The sequence below is a fragment of the Sorex araneus genome, chromosome 1, assembly GCF_027595985.1.
Source record: "Sorex araneus isolate mSorAra2 chromosome 1, mSorAra2.pri, whole genome shotgun sequence".
Taxonomy (NCBI): Eukaryota; Metazoa; Chordata; class Mammalia; order Eulipotyphla; family Soricidae; genus Sorex; species Sorex araneus.
In genome coordinates, this window is record NC_073302.1 from 240773348 (window position 1) to 240791190 (window position 17843).

General features: G+C 39.7%; 1 protein-coding gene across 1 annotated transcript in view; it reads left to right on the forward strand.

Annotated features, from left to right (window-relative positions):
* The window catches only part of FLT1 (fms related receptor tyrosine kinase 1), a 214355-nt gene that overhangs the window by 50761 nt on the left and 145751 nt on the right, over positions 1 to 17843 (forward strand). Inside the window, 3 exon segments of the mRNA XM_055130474.1 lie at positions 11605 to 11729; positions 15406 to 15568; positions 15671 to 15807. Of these exon segments, the coding sequence (XP_054986449.1) occupies positions 11605 to 11729; positions 15406 to 15568; positions 15671 to 15807 (425 nt within the window).

Here is a 17843-nt window from a genome sequence, read left to right on the forward strand (position 1 = left end):
TGAAATGAGTCAGAAAGAAAGAGACAGGCATAGAAAGATTGCACTCGTCTGTGGAATTTAAAATCACAGAATAGGAAACTAACACCCAAGAATAGTAGAGATAAGTACCAGGAGGTTGGCTCCAAGGCTTGGAAGCTGGCCCCACACGCTGACGGAAGGGGCAGCTCGAATAGAGAAGGGAACACCAGGTAAAGTGTGGTTTGACGACCTGCACGGGATGGGAGATGCGCGCTGAAAATAGAATATAGACCGAACATGATGGCCACGCAGTGCCTCTATTGCAAACCACAACACCCAAAAGGAGAGAGAGAACAAAAGGGAATGCCCTGCCACAGAGGTGGGGTGGGGTGGGAGGGATGGGGTGGGAGGGTGGGAGGGATACTGGGAACATTGGTGGAGGGGACTGGGCCCTGGTGGAGGGATATAAACAAAATGCGAACATGAAAGTTCATAAGTTTGTAACTGTAACTCATGGTGATTCACTAATAAAAAAATAAAAAAATTTTTAAAAAAGAAACCAAAGTTCTGTTTTCTTTCTAAATAAATCACACACCTTCCAGTTCACTTATTTAAAATGTATTGTTTAGAGCCAGAGAATGAGCTTGACAGGCTAGAGCACTTGCATTGCATTCTGGTGGCCTGGATTCAGTCCCTGACACCACATGGTCCTCCCAGCACCACCGTAAACAACTTCCAAGTACTAAAGCTGGGAGTAGCTGGTGGGTGTGACAAAAAAATAAATAAAAATCATAAAGTGTGCCTTCAGTATTTTGTAGCATATTAACAGATAAATGTAACCAACACCACAACTCACTTTATTTATTTATTTATTTTGCTTTTGGGGTCATACCCAGCGGTGCTCTGGGGTTACTCCTGGCTCTGCACTCAGGAATTACTCCTGGCAGTGCTGCAGGGACCTTATGGGTTGCCGGGGATCAAACCCCGTTCAGTTGCGTGCAAGGCAAACGCCTGACCCGATGTACTATCGCTCCATCTCACCACAACTCACCTTAGAATATTTCAATATCTCAAAAAGAATTACTTATTCCTTTTTAGCTATGACTTCTTTCTCTTCAACATTCTTTAGTCATAAGCAATTGCTAATTTATTTTCTTTCCCTAAACAACCACTAATCTATTTTCTGTGGCTGTAGATTAGTGTCATCTGTATATTTAGAATAATAGAACCTGTAATCATTTATGACTGTCAACTTTCATGTTTTAAGTTTCATTCATATTGTACACATTATTTCTTTTCATTGCTGAATTCCTTTGTACGGATCCACAACATTTCAACTAACCATTTAGCTGTAAATGGACATTTGAGTTGTTTCTATCTTTTGAATGAATATATTGCAATAAATCTTTGTCTACAGGGTTTTATGTGGACATTCTCTTGGGTTGCTGGGTCATATGGTAAATTTGTGTTTTATAATTTGAAGAACTGCCAGGCTATTTTCTAAAGTGACTGAAGATTGAACCCATGTCAGTCGAATGCAAGGCAAGTGCCCGACCCACTACCCACTGTACTATTATTAGCTTTGGCTCCAGATGTTTTGTCCATTTTGATTTAGTATTTATATATGGTGTGATGTAAGTAAATGTCCATCACCAATTTCATACAAATGGAGTTGCTTCAGCATCATTTGTTGGAAAATCAGATGACCAGAGACACATTGGCTTATTTCTAAGTTATAGTCCTACTTCATAGGTTCATGTGTTTGTTCTTTTGCCAGTACCACAGCCTTAATCACTATTGTTTATAACTTTAGTAGTAATCTTTGTTTCTTTCTTGGTTTTTTTTGGGGGGTTGGGGGGTGAAGACCTGTCTATACCCAGGGTTTACTTCTGGCTCTGCTCTCAGAAGTCACTCCTGATAGTGCTCATGGCACCATAGGGAATGCCAGGAATAGAACCAGGCTCAGTCCTGTGCAAGGCAAGCACCCTGCCCACTATACTTTTATGCCAGCCTTAATAGTAACCTTTGAAATGAAGAAATGTATGTCCTCCAACTTTTCTCTTTCTCAAGATTATTTTGGGTGGGGCTGGAGCATAGTACAATCGGGTAGGGCGTTTGCCTTGCCCGCAGCTGACCTGGGTTCGATTCCCAGCATCCATATGGTCCCCCAAGCACCGCCAGGAGTGATTTCCTGAGTGAAAAAAAGCCAAGAATAACCCCTATGCATCGTCGGGTGTGACCCATAAAGGAAAAAAAAAGATTATTTTGGGTTCATTACAGTAGGAATTTTATTTAATTAATAGACTAATTTGAGGAGAACTGGTATTCTAAGAATATTGTGAAAATAACTAGAAACATGGATAAATGGTTTATCCATGTTTCTAGTTATTTTCACAAGGTACAGGTTTCAAAGTCAATAAATTATAGTTGTGAAAATACTTTATTCTTTTTTATGGTGTTTTAGTGAAATGTTTTTCTCAATTTTGTATGCAGATTGTTGAAAATATATAGAAATATAATTCATTTCTCTATAGGTCTCTTAGATCCTGCAATCTTGCTCGAGTTGTTCACTAGTTTTAGTAGTTGTTTAGTGGTTCCTAGGACTTTCTACATAAAAGATCTTGTCATCTCAAAGCATAGAACATTTTACTTTTTCAGTCTGAAAGAACTCATATCTTTTTTCTCCCTATTTACTGTCTAGAGTGTCTAGTACAATGCTGAATGTTAGTTCTGAGTGAAAACTCTTGTCTTACTCCTCAATTTAAATAAAAAGCTTTAAGCATTTCTCCATTAAACATGGCAGCTGTTAGTAAGTTTGTTGCTGTTCGTAGGTTGGGGAGTTTCCCTTCTATTACTAGTTTGTTGAGTAATTTAATCATGAAGGGGGTTTATATTTTGTCAGATGTGTTTCTATATCATTGAGATGGTCATGTAGGGTTTTTGTTCAGTTAATATGGTATATTCATAACATCAATTTATTTTTAAATGTTAAAACATTCTTATGTTTCTGGGAAAAATTCCACTGTCATGGTGTATTATTCTTTCTTTATGTATTCACTTTGTGAGGTTTTCTTTTTTGTGTCCACATTAATAAAAGATAATTATTTGTAACTTGGCATGTCTCTGGTATCATGTTTTTGGTGTCATGTTTTAGTGTCAGGGGAATACTGGCCTCAGAACAAATTGGGAAATTTTATGGAGATGTTTGTGAAGAATTGGTATTAGGACTTTTTTTGTTGGGTTTTTTGGAGGGGCAGGGTTTGACTCTGAGTCACACCCAATTGTGCTCAGGGGTTACTCCTGGCTCTGCGCTCAACCTATGGTAGGCTCAGGGAATCATAAGTGTGGCGCCAAGGATCAAATCTAGAGGTGCTTGAGTATGGGGCAAGCACCTTACGCTGAACTATTTCTCTGCCTCCTAATTGGCATTGGTTCTTTTGGTGTTTGATAGAATTTGTCATTTGGGCCTAGATTTTTTTATTTATAGGCAGTGTTTTGATTTTAATTTAGTCTCTTACTATAAGTCTTCTGGGGTTGTCTGTTTTTGAAGAGTTACTTTTAGTAGTTTGTATCTTTCTAGGAACTGGTACCTTTTTTTTTTTCTTTTTGGGTCACACCTGGCGATGCACAGGGGTCACTCCTGGCTCTGCACTCAGAAACTACCCCTGGCGGTGCTCAGGGAACCATATGGGATTCTGGGAATCGAACCCGGGTTGGCCATGTGCAAGGCAAATGCCCTACCCGCTGTGCTATCACTCCAGCCCCGGAACTTGTACCTTTAATCTATTATCTAATTTACTGGCATAAAATCATAATGATAATATATAATGCTTATTGTTTTTATAATATCAGTAGTAATGTCTATTATTTTATTTCTGATCTTATGGCTTGGCTGTTCAAGTTTCTTAGTAATATTCATCTCTTCAGAAAACTAGACTTTGTATTCTTTGTTTTTGTTTCTGTTTCAGTGAAGCAAGATAATTTTTATTGAATTTGCTTAGAAAGATATGAGGGGAGAGAAAGAGAGAACATCAGCTTCTCCAGATTGGAGAAATCAAAGAGAGATGCATGTTTAAGGGCGAACACAGGCTCGAAAGAGCAAATCTCATTTTTTAAAAAATTGTTTTTCATTTCACTATTACTTTCCACTCTAATCTTTGCTAACTCTTCTCTTCTCCCTTCTTTTTGTTTAGCTTGCCATTATTTGCTGAAAGTTCTAAGGCAGAAGATTAGTGAATTGAAATCTTATCAGTTTTCAATATAGGAAACATAATAAATCTGTGAATTTCCTTCTACACATTCTTTTACCTCCATTCCACAAATTTGGGTATGTGATGTCTTTATTTTCATTCTGTCTTAAAATATGTTCTCATTTTCTGTTTTAAAATTCATTTGTTTGCTTGCTTTTGAGTCACACCTGGTTGTACTCAGGGATTAGTCTGGACTCTGTACTTAGGAATCACTCATGGCTGGCTTGGGGGATCATACGGGGTGCTAGGGATCGAACTCAGGTTGTCCTTGTGCAAGGCAAGCACTCTCTCCACTCTACTCAGGTTCCACATTTCCCTTTTTATCTCTGTTTCAGTAGTCACTTAGGAATATCCTATTTGATTTCCACATATTTTGGGATTTAAAACATTTATTTCTACTTTTGCTTATTTGATTTCTAGAGCATTCCTCTAGCTAGAGAGCACATTTTATATTATTTGGAGCCTTTCGTTTTAAATTAGTATTGATGTTTCATTAGTTCACTATGTTATGAAATTCTGATGGTCATGGGGGTTGGTGGGGGCACATTCCTTGCTCTGTGCTTAAAAATCACTCTTGGCAGTGCTCCAAGTATCGTGTGAGATAAGGGAATCAAACCAGGGTTAGCTACATGCAAGGCAAGTTCCTTAACCTAGTGTTATCTTTCTAGCCCCAACATTATAGAATTTTAAGGTTTTTAATTTCTCTTCTCTGTAAAGTGAGTGCTATTCGCCACCCTCACTACCAGAATTCCAGAGTTATCCCATCACCCCAAATACCCTCTGCTCCTTTCTGCCCTGCCTTCTCCTTTCTCTCTGATAAGCACCATAGTTTTCAGTGAGTCTAGGAATTAGTTCTGTTGTTTTTTGCCTACTTTACTTCTGTTACTGGTATTTTTATGTGTTTTAATATATTTATATATAGTGTTTTATATACTTACATGTGGTATTTTTATGTATTATATATATTCCATTGAGTATATATTCACAAAAGTTTATCCATTTATTTTTGGGCATTTAGGTTGATTACATTTTTGTCTATTTTGTATTTCTATTCTTTTTAACTTCTTAAAGTTTGTTTTATTGCTTCACATCATGTTATCTATTCTGGAGAATATTCCATGTGCACTTAAGATGAATGTTTATTGTCTTGTAATCAGCAGACTTTCTTAGAGCTGTCTATTAGGTCTAGTTGCTTATTCATTTTTCAAGTACTTTATTTTCATTTTATCTTCTCTCTAGTTGTTCTAGCAATTATAGAAAAGAAAGTATTGACCTGTTCATCAGTGTTTTTAAGATATGTATTTCTCTATTGCTATCAGGGTTGACTTCATGTATTTTGGTGCTTTGTTATAGATATATTTATAATAGTTGACCTTATTATTATAAAAGCATCCCACTTTATAGCTAATAATATTCCTTATTTTCAGGCTTATTTTGCCTAATATTAGTAAAGCTATTTCAGCTTCTGCAATAGCTTTCTTCTCTTCCCCCTAAGTCTTTGATTAAGGCTTTGGTGGACAGTGTTAATCAGTGAACATATTGTCATTTTCTTTTTTTCAACCTCATATTTCAAATGAAAACTTTTACAAATTGAAATTTGATCAACTCTCTCTCCTTAGGCATTAGGTATAACCCATAACATAAAGACTTACACTGTCTGAAAACTCTAGTCTGAACAAACCCCGCTTCATGGGATTATTAGTTAATTAATTTCTCATCCTTTTGCATTCATCATCATCATCATCATTCCATTGATCGTTGTTTTTCTCGAGTGGTCTCAGTACCTTCTCCATTTGTCCTAGCCCTGAGATTTTAGAAGTCTCTTTCACTCGTCCTTCCCAACAGTGCCACATGGCATTCAACTTCCCTGAAAATAGTTGTGAGTCTTAACCACCAGGATTTTTTTTTAGCTTTTATTTCATTTTATTTTATTTTTAAATGTTTAGTAGTAAATCACCATGGGGTATAGTTACAAACTTATGAACTTGCATGTTTGTATTTGGTTTGCATCTCTCCACCAGTGTCCATTCTCCTCCACCAATGTTCCCAGTATCCCTCCCACCATCCCCACCCCAACTCCCACCACCCAACCCTGCCTCTGTGGCAGGGCATTCCCTTTTGTTCTCTCTCCTATTGGATGTTCTAGTTTGCAATAGAGGTATTGAGTGGCCATCATGTTTGGTCTGTAGTCCACTTTTGGTATGAGGCTCTCAACCTGAGTGAATCCTCCCAACATTCTCTCCTAGGTGTTCTCTTCTCTGTCTCTGCTGCCTTTTCCCCCAGCATGTGAGTCCAGTTTCCAAGCTGTGGGGCAGATCTCCTGGTTCTAATCTCTGCTACTCTTGGGTCTTAGTGTCTCATTCTGCTACTTTATATTCCACATATGAGTGCGATCTTTCTATGTCTGTCTCTTTCTGATTCATTTCACTCAACATGACACTCTCCATGTTGATCCACTTATAGGCAAATTTCATGACTTCATCTTTTCTAACAGCTGCATAGTATTCCATTGTGTAGATGTATTGAAGTTTCTCTAACCAGTCATCTGTTTTTGGGCACTTCGTTTTTTTTTCCAGATTTTGGCTATTGTAAGTAGTGCTGCAACGAACATAGAAATGCAGATGTCATTTCTGCTATACCTTTTTGCTTCTCCGGGATATATTCCTAAGAGTGGTATTGCTGGGTCAAATGGAAGCTCAATTTCTAATTTTTTGAGAATCGTCCATATTGTTTCCCAAAAGGGCTGAACCAGTCAACATTCCCAGCAGTGAAGGAGAGTCCCTTTCTCCCCATATCCGCACCAATACCAGTTGCTTTTGTTTTTTTGGAAACCACCAGAATTTTTTTTTTCTACTTGGGTCACACCCAGTGATGCTCAGGGGTTCCTCCTGGCTCTTCACTCAGGAATTACTCCTAGCGGTGCTCAGGGAACCCTATGGGATGCTGAGAATCGAACCTGGGTCAGCTGCGTGCAAGGCAAACGCCTTACCCGCTGTACTATTGCTCCAGCCCCACCACCAGGATTTAAGGGTAAGAAAACAAAAACTCGAGGAAATCAGGAAAAAGCTTGTAAACTCATAGGACTCAACAAGTGGCTGAAAACATATTTATTTATGTACCCCTCTGAAAGGCAGAAATGTTTCATAAATTCCTTAGTCACTCGACCCAAACTCAGGAGAACTTCCAGGTGGTAACCAGTTAGAAATGGAATGGAATGCGGAGGACACGCTGGGGCCTTTGTGTCTGTGTGTCTTAATGTGGATGGGAGACTACAGAGTTCAAAAGGAAAAAACACATTTGAAAAATAGATGCAATGCCATTCTGAGCAAGGGTCCCTGTTTGATCTTTTCCTGTGCCCAGGCCCACTTGTTGTCTTCAGGCATGACAGCCCTGATACTCCCACTTGGTGAGAAAAGTCTCATATTTGGTGCCAGTTTCCTGTCACTGCTTTGAGCTCTTGGAGTTCAGAGAGGGGAAGGTGGCGTGACCTTTACCTAGCTGCATGTTGGCATGAGTCCCAGGTGACCCGGTGTCTGTGCTGTCGGTACACCGGCAGTATTTGGAGCAGCTCTTCCTCACTCTTTCAACAACCAGCCAATTTGGTCGCAGGAAACCACTCTGCAGTGCTGGCTGGGTTTGGAAGTCATTTTTAATTTTTGTGACAAAGACAAATGTGTCCTCTGGGAGAAGTAAGTGGTTTTACTGGTGATATTAATGGAACCATGACCTCTTCTGTATCTATGGTCCTACAAAACAAAAACTGTTTGTATAATATGTCAGGCAAGTTCATTCTTGGCCCTTCCTTGAAGTAAATTGCAGAGGAAATATACTATTAATAAGCCCGGAGAACATTGTGTGTGGACGTGTGTATGTGTGCATGTGCGTATCCATAACCATAAGCTCATTTGCAAACAGTAGATTTATGATGCCACTATTAGCTGTGATACCAGTGATATGATTTGAATCATGTTGGGATAAACACTAACTTTGAAGTTGTGATCTATATGAACAGAATTGCAGTGAGCCCACAGCTAAAGTTACTATTGACTTCTAAAGGCCAATAACTCTTGTAAAATTCAAGTTATAAAAGAAAAGAAATTCAAGTGCACATCAAATTAATCTCTTCTATTTTCATTTGGCATTGGCATTCCTTAGGCTAGAAATCACAGCACTGATTCTTACTCTTTCCTGTAGGAACTGTTCTGTGTCAGTGTCCTTTGTTGAAATCAGTTGCCTAAGGAGACAGTAAATTAAATGTGAAGGATTTATAGTTTAGTTATATGAATTAAACCATTTCCTGGTGTTTGTGTTTACCTTGGGACTCACAAAGGAGACAAAAATGTAGACTCATGGGAGGAAGGAAAGGAATGATCAAATCCCAATAGTCCCTGACTGAATGTCTAACTCAGCAACTTTATTTAAGGGAGGAATTTTGTGCTGATAAGATTCTCTATGTACTACACTATTGGGTTTTCTAAATGGGCATATGTTATTAGTCACAATATCTAAATATATCATTTTATTATATTGGGACAAAACTAAATAAAATCAGAAACTTACCATCTTCCTCAGGTAAGAAATGTATGGTACTTTATAATTTGAGTCTGAAATTCAATAATTTTTAAATGTTGCTGTAAAGCAATCGGTGATTATTCTAGAAAAGTTACCAAATATAGAAGACAAATACAAAACCAACAGTGACCCCTAAGGCCACTGCTCAGAGACAGTTGTGAATATTGCTTTTTTGTCTGTGCCATTATTGAATATATATATATCTATTTCTATTTTTATCATTGAGGTCTGAGTATAATCCCCTCTCTTTATAAGTTCCAGTCTCAGAACAGCTAATTAATGTATAGATCTGTTAGGTACCATTCTAAATATTGTACGTTTTATACTTTCTATAATCCTTACCCCAACACTGAAGATTTTGCAAATGAGATACAGAGGGTAAAATGCTTTGCACAAAGTCTCACCTCTAGTCTGACGAAGTCAGAATTCATTCAAATTCAGGTGGTAGGGGCTGGAGCAATAGCATAGCCGGTAGGGAGTTTGCCTTGCATGCTGCATGCGGCAGACCCGGGTTCAATTCTCAGCATCCATATGGTCCCCTGAGCACCGCCAGGAGTAATTCCTGAGTGCAGAGCCAGGAGTAACCCCTGTGCATCACTGGGTGTGACCCAAAAAGCAAAAACCAAAAGAACAAATTCAGGTGTTAGTATATACTCGTCCCCATGGGATCCTTTGACTCTAAGCTCTGTAAAGCTCCTATCAGCATCTACCTTCACAGGACTGCCCATGACAAACTTCAGGCTTCTCTGACCCTAGATCCCAGGGCATGGCCTGGACTCCTCATGGAACATGTCGAGTCAGCCTCTCTGTGAGCAATCATTTCTACCTGCTTTTCTTCCCTTGGGGGCCTCTACCCCAAGAAAAGGAAGCCTGTGATCCAGCCCAGAGGGTGTCCTGGAGGAAGGAGGCTGGCTGGAGGTTAGGAGGAACTGTGTTTCCAGGCCTGGCTCTGCTCTCATCTAGATGGCTCTCTTTGCTCCATTGTACCAGTTTCCTCATCTGCACAATAAGAGGCTGTACTGCCATCCCTTTGTTTATTTTTTTCTTTCATGTAATGCACATGAGAGATGAATATGATCAGTTTCCTCTTATCAAGGAATTCATCTGTGTGCAACCAGAGAAGTAAGCTTCATAGTTTGGGGGGCACTGCAGAGCCCTGGTAGAGCTCCTAGATGGACTGGGGCAGAGAAGAGTATAAAAAGGACAGGATGGCCCAACAAAACTTGCCAAGGGACAAAAGTGAACTGTTTCTGTGTCTATCGGCATCTAAGATGGGCTGATAGGATCTTTCAGAGCCCTCTCTAATGTATGTTAAACTACCCTGATCTTTCACATTCAGCTGCTGGGTACAACTGTGAGGTGTTTTAAGCTCACAATTTCTGGACTAGAAGTCTGAAATTTTGAGGCATAGCTAGGACAATTCTACCTCCTGGCCATGCTCTTTAGCACTTCTTGGTTTGCAGCTATGTCTAGCCAATATCTGCCTTGAAAGTCATGTGGCATTCTCCTCTCTGTCTGGCTTCCTTTGGCTGTCTAAGGAACCTCACCAGTCTCAATAGGTTGGTGAGATCTAATCTCTCTGCTTTCCTATGACTGTTTTAGGAATCACACTTGTTTCTTTAGATTACATTGGCCCCACCCTAACTGAAGTAATTACATCATTAGTCACCTTATTTGACCCAGATGAGGTCACATTTTGAAATTTTTCAGGTTAGAATCAGTTTTGGTGATCAACCTGTTTCAGTCTCTGAAGTTAACATTTTCTCCAGGTAGCCTTTAGCTACTCACTGCTCCTGTTTCTCCCCAATTCATTCTTAATCTGGAATGAACTCTGGAATAGCCAGCAGGTGGAAACTTGGTTTTTTTCAGATTCTAATGGAAACAAACTGTGGTTATCACAGTACAGTTAAAGCCAAGGGGAGGAGAGGTTGAGAACTCAGTAATTCCGGACATCCTGGTAGATGCCAATGGATTCCTAAGAAAAAGGCTTGGTAGACTATGCTAAATGTTTCCAAAGGGATCTGATGCTTACTCTGGTCTCAGAAAAATTGCATGGCAGCTGAGTAGGTGGTTGCAATCCTATTGTCAGAAACTGGCCAAATACCATATTTTTAAAGGGTGGTATCTCGGTGATTATTCAAAACCTTACCTAGACATCTTTGCACACATTTGCACCTTCTTTGCTATGAAGATCATTGCCGTGCAGACTGAAGCAACCCTAATATGCATATGAAGGCAGTGCAATAGACTATTTCATTCAGTAACGCAGGCCCTCTTTATTAGTCTCCCAAGAAACTGTTGCTCTTTCATTCGAATGCTAATCTTCTCTCTAACTTAATGCCTCTGCCTCTGGGCTCTCTGCTGTCACCTGTGCTCCTAAGGCAGTTGACCTCTGCATCCCTGCCCTTTGATTTACAAAGGCTCTGGAGGGCACTTCCTGAGGCACTTAGCATAGTGGCTGGCAAAGAAGTTGATGCAAGAACATTCTACATTTCCCCCTTGTACTTTTAGGGTTTTTCCTCATTGTATCTAAACACACAATACACACACACACACACACACACACACACACACATCACAGTTGACTGTGAGTGTACCAGGAGAGTCTGATCAGAGGCCAAAATCTGTGCAGGGGAAATGAATTAGGTTTTCTGAGAAAATAATTATGTTTCCTGGGCTAAGTTCAGAGATAAGGATGCAAATTTATGATTATATTGAGGAGTGAGGTGTGTTAGTGCCCATCCTACTTCACCAGCTATAGTGTCTGCATATCTGTAATATGATCATTTTTATATATGTATATTTCTTTTATTCTCTTCTTCAGATACAGGTAGACCTTTCATAGAAATGCACAGTGACCTCCCTGAGATTCTGTATATGACCGAAGGAAAGGAGCTCATCATACCCTGCCGGGTCTCATCACCCAACATTACTGTTACTCTGAAAAAGGTAAAACTCGACACCAATACTCTTAGAATATTTTGACTGCTAACACACACAGTGAATTTTCAGTCATTCTTATCACTCTGTACTAGTTGTCTTAGAGATATTTGGATTTCTCACTAAACTTTTCTGTAATATCATTTTACTAGGGCCAGAAGTTATGCCCATTCATGTGTTCAAATGGAACGAAGTGATAATGGCTTAAGCATAAATCCATACAAGGAAGGAACTAAAACATGAACATCTTTATATAGTACCACAAATCCAAATGTCTGAAAATGTGAGAAAAAAAAATCTATTGCTTACTCAAATTAGTGAGTTGGCCGAGTTTGTCATTCAAATTTTTGCTAAAGATGGAACTGTCAGGCAGACCACTTGCTTCTTCGGGCATTAATGAAAGCTTTTCTAGTGTGTGTAATGGGAACCATCACTTTTGAACTGAATTGAGCAGTTCCTGGTAGGAAAAGGCTTATCTCCAACTGGGCATCCAAACCTGTTTCTTCAAGGGACTAAATGTGAGTGGAGGGTTGGAGGGAGAAAACTATAAATGTTAGATTCTTCTTCTTATGATGTAAATTGTGCATGTAGGCAAGGAGAAAGATTTAGGGTAGGATCTAATAAAGACAGAAACTAAAAATGTAACATTGCAAATAATCCCCTAACCTTAAGAGTTTAGGAATATGCTAAAATAAGGAATCAAATAAAAAACTTCCCAAATTAAAGACTATTAAATAAATATTGAGAGCTTAGAATTTTAATGGAAAAGTTAAAGCTCTTGCAGTGTAGCATTTAGCACTACCTATCACATAGGAAGTGCTTTAGAAATGTGGTGGTGTTGATAATGAACTTGGAAGATTAGAATGACTTTCATTATCACCTGTGGACCCTGATTCCTGAAATGTTATGTGGCTGCCTCCCTGCATCCATCCCTGGCACCAACTCTGCAGTTAATCTGATCAGGATCCTCGATATAGTCATTTGAAGAAAGATTTGGGATTCCCCAATGCAATCGTGTCATTGCCAGGAAATACAGACGCATACATCAAAACTAGAGACTCTAGAGGCATGAAAATCATAGAGTGGTGATAAAAATTGAGTTGCCCAGGGAGTGAGGGACTTCCCAGCTTATGCCAACCATTGGCACTGAGCCCGTGCCTCACCTTCCGGGTGCTTGCTCTGCTTGTGAATGGTCTGATTACATAGAAGACCAGAGTGATTAGGAACTGAGGTCACTGCTACACTATCTGGATCATTAGCCTTTCACATCTGAACTACTGGCATGTTCTTGAACCTTTCTGCCCCTTCTTCATTTGACAGACCCAGTGGCATCCACACCACTCACCCCATGAGCTTGTTCGGAAAGCTAAGTGGCATGATTTATGGAAAATACCTAGAACAGTACTCAGCATGTCCAAACCAAGCCAAGTCAAGGATTAGCTGTTATGAATTATTGAAATAAGATTTGGCACCCAGCAATTGATTTATTATTATGCCAGTTTTTTAAGGACTTGACACTATTCTTAACCCAAGATTATTGGTCTATGATTATGACTAATACAACCAACCATAGGGATATGGAACACCCCTCTTTAGCCCCTTGCTTTTTCTTCCTAGTGAGGACAGCTTGGCTGTCATAAGAAGCATCCCAAAATTGCCACATGGGACAGTTGGGAGGTGGAGGAAGGTTTGTTTGCTCTGCTTTTCCAGCTCAGATCTAGAATCGAAAACAGAGAAGGAAGAAGAGTGAGAAAAAAAAAAAAAAGAAGAGTGAGAGGGGGCATGTAGTTCTAGCAGGGATGTTAACTTGGCACATATATATGTATATATATAGAGAGAGAAGCTATTCCCACCTGTTAATATGTGTGCAGGCATAAATTAGTACATATGAGACTTTTCGCTTCCATCTTTATTCTTATCCCTTTGCCTCTAAGTGACTTCCCTTCTCTCCTTTTCCCATGACTACTCTGGCAAAACTCTTGTCAGCTGAAGATGTCCTCCATGTACAGTGCTTACCTGCAAACCTACCTATCTGCTGTGTCTTTATGGTACTTGGGCCCACTACGGATGAGTTCTGGTCAGAAAGAGTTATGTTAGCAATGGGACATTACTGGTGGTACTAATGGTTCAATTTGAGTAAAAGGAACTTGGGAGAAAATGTTCATGGAGCTTTAAGTTGTGCTAACAAAGTCCATCAGGATCAAGTCCCAGGGCAGTTGCATGCAAAACAAGGGCTCCACCCACTGCCCTATTGCTCCAGCCCCACATTCCCATATTTTTAAAGCTTCATAGATTTGAGCTCCTAACTTTTAATATTTCTGAACTCTTCCCTTAAAAATTTGAACCAAATTAGAAGAGAGGGTTTCCTCCCACGCCTCCACTAAATGTTTTTTCCCCACCTATGTTTACAGGTAGACTTCATTCTTATTAATTCAAAATTGCAGGTTTTCAGTTCTTTTATAAATGAGATATCCTTCACTTCAAACCCAAGTAACACTCTGGAAACATGTACCAAGATGCACAAATACACTCTTAGAGAATCACTAGTCATTCTTGGAATAGAAATTGTGTCCTGGGATTAGAATCCCAGACTGATGAGCTACTTCAGGAAGCAATGTAAATAAATGAGCAGTGAGAGAGTATCAACAGGTGCACTTCTAAAAGACAGAAAGGAATCAACACTTCTCTGTAGTGATTTTGCATTTCCTTTTCAGTCTTCTGTGGAAAAGTAAAGTAACTTGACCTTTTTTTCCCCCTTTTCTAGTTTGAAGTAAGTGATGATGGTGCTCAGAGAGTACCACCTCTAAAATGGGGTCAGTAACCTGGCATTGGGGGAATTAGCAGAGCAGCTGTATGGAGCAATGATCTTTTATATCTAGTCCCAAGGAAGATAGCTTATATTTTAGTTTTCGAACACTTTAAACATCTAGAAGAAAGCCAGCAGGGAGATCAAATCCTGGGTTCTTCTCTTCTATCAAGAGATTGGGGGCCTTGATTCCTTGTGTTCCTCTGGCCTCCTCTGTTCACCAGGCTGTTGCCATTTTTAGCAACCATAGATGCTGGGTTTTGTTTGCTCTCCCAAAGGCAAAGATAATGCCTTTGTCCCGATCAGGATAAAAACCTAATTGAGTTAAGGCTATGGATCTTGAGGTCTTGGAATTTACTGACATCTATCTAGAAGTTGTAACTGCTTGGGGTGACTATTTGCTGAATTGTTCAGGAGGACAAGTTTTGTCTTATTTAGAACTCAAAGGATAAGACCCATGAGGACAGTCTGGCAAATCCCCTGGAAAAAGTCACAGTTGTTTTCTGATCAAGTATCAGGCCAATTTATTATAAAGAATCCCAGAAGCCAGAGAAATAGGAGCTCCCACTAGAAGCTGATATAGCGGCGAGGTCTATCCCAGGTGTTGTTGCTAATGCTGATAAATGAGCAATTGATTAAGTCATAACACATTAATGATACAATCTGTGTGCTATGTTTTGTAAATAATTTTGTATGGTATAAAAATTTATATCTTGCTTCTTGCCTCATGCCAAGAAAACCAACGAACTGATGATAGCAAGCTGGAATTCTTATCTTTAGACTTTTATGTTAAATGAAAATTAAGCTCTCACAAATGATTCGTGAAATAGTATCGTGGTTGTGCTCACATTTTGTTAAAGCATGTTCCTTTCTTTTCAGTTTCCTATGGAGACTCTTATCCCTGATGGGAAAAGGATAACCTGGGACAGTAGGAGAGGTTTTATAATATCTACTGCCACTTACAAAGAAATTGGGCTTCTGACCTGTGAAACTACTATCAATGGACACTTGTATCGAACAAACTATCTCACACATCGACAAAGTGAGTGATGTTTCAAGAGCTTGACCACATGCCAGATGCTCAAGAGATTATCTGCTTAATGAGATCTTAATTTTTAAATCATGTTATTTCTTCTGCTGACAGCCAACACCATCTTAGATGTCCACATGAGCAGGCCAGGCCCAGTCAAATTACTCAAAGGACACACTCTTACTCTCAACTGTACTGCGACCACTCCCTTGAACGCAAGAGTCCAGATGACTTGGGATTACCCTGGTGATGTGAGTGATCCATTTTTTGATTTCTTTTGTGGGATAGTATTCATTTTTAGTGAGTGAAACTATAGAGGCTTTTTTTTTTCCTTCTGGGTTTGGAGCCACACTTGGTGATATTCAGGGTTTACTCCTGGCTCTGCACTCAGGAATCACTCCATGAGGTGCTTAGGGAACCATATAGGATGCTGAAGATTCAACCCAGATCGGCCTTATGCAAGACAAGCATCCTATTCACTGTGCTATCTCTCCAGCCCTCACCAATGAGATTTTGAAGTGGAAAAATTTAGAACATTCTGACTTTGTGGGCAGTGGTAGTGCCAGAGACACTTGCGGGCTTGGTTTGGTTTTCTTGCTGGGTATTTCGTGTGTGTGATCAACAGAGAGACAACCTTTTGATGTCTGGAGCTGTTGTTTTGAAGTACTTAGGCTGGTATTTCTATTGCTTGATTCTGTATGGGAAAAGGGATTGTTTCCTCCTTGGAAAACTCTTTTCTGGGATTTAGAGATGAGAAAGAAATTTATCTGTGACATGCCAGGTCGACACTATCTTTTGTAGCAACAACAACAAAACATTGTTGTCAGTGCACTGATTTAGGATCCTGGCAGACAGGCTGGCACCTGAATGAAGCTTGTGTAGAAAGGATATTGCTGGCCAGTCATCCAGTGTCCCATTTGCTCGGTGTCCAAAAAGAAATCTGTCCTTTAGAAAAATGAGAATTGAAATCTAAGTTGGGTTCCTGTGTTTGGACTGAACATATTTGCAAACAAATTATCTTTCAAATGCACAGATGAAGAATCTATCATATACTGCTAAACTCTTGGAGGAATGGGGGAGTTTGGTCACTCCTGGGGTGCTCAGGGCTTATTCCTGGCTCAGCACTCAGGGGTCATTTCAGGCAGTGTTCAGGGAACCATATAGGGTGCTGAGATTGAACCCAGGTCAACCATGTGCAAGGCTGTTGCAACCTTACCTGCTGTACTATCTTTCTGGCGTCACTGTTAAACTTTTGACAGTGATTCCAATCCCATTTCTTGTTTCTCAGTAAGTCTATGTGGCTTGTACTGAGACCAGTCATTTGTTTTAACATTACGGTGTTCACCCTCAAAGTTAACATGCCTTTAAATCAGTATTAAGGATTCCAGGATCAGCGCAGGCAATTGTATTTCATCAACGTTCTAGCTATGTAAATAGAACAAGTTAACAGCCAAAAGGTATGATAAGTACCCTGCAGGAACACATTAGGGACTTTTTAGTCATACTGTTTTCTAGAAAGTAGTATTTGTGTCTACTAAAAATGCTATGAGTTGTAACAGTGTTTTCTGGTTTGTGATAGAAATTAGAGCACTGTAGCACTGTAGCACTGTTGTCATCAATTTGATGAATAACACTGTTAGTCATTAATTTGCTCGAGCGGCACCAGTAATGTCTCCATTGTGAGACTCATTGTTACTGTTTTTGGCATATCGAATATGCCACAGGTAGCTTGCCAGGCTCTTTTGTACGGACGAGGTACTCTCGGTAGCTTGCCAGGGTCTCCAAGAGGGACAGAGGAATCGAAGTGTGCAAGGCAAACGCCCTACCCACTGTGTTATCGCTCCAGTCCAGAAATTAGAGATTCTTAATAAATGCCAAGAGAGAAGAAACTTCTGTTAGTGTTGATACTGTAAGATGGTAATTGAGGAACTGGAGAAAGAGTCCACGGTTAGCGCTTGTCTTGCATGTGGCCAGTCTGGATTTGATTCCAGGACCCCATATAGTGCCCTAAATCTTTTTTTTTTTTAATTTATTCTTTTATTGAATCACCATGTGGAAAGTTACAAAGCTTTCAGGTTTAAGTCTCAGTTATACAATGCTTAAACAGCCATCCCTTTACCAGTGCACATATTCCACCACCAAGATTCACAGTATACCTTCCCCCACACCCCCACCTCCCCAGCTCCCAACCGCCTGTGTAACTGATAAATTTCACTTTACTTTGATTACATTCAATTTTTCAACAAGAAAAACTCACTATTATTATTTGGAGTTTCTCCCCCCTAAA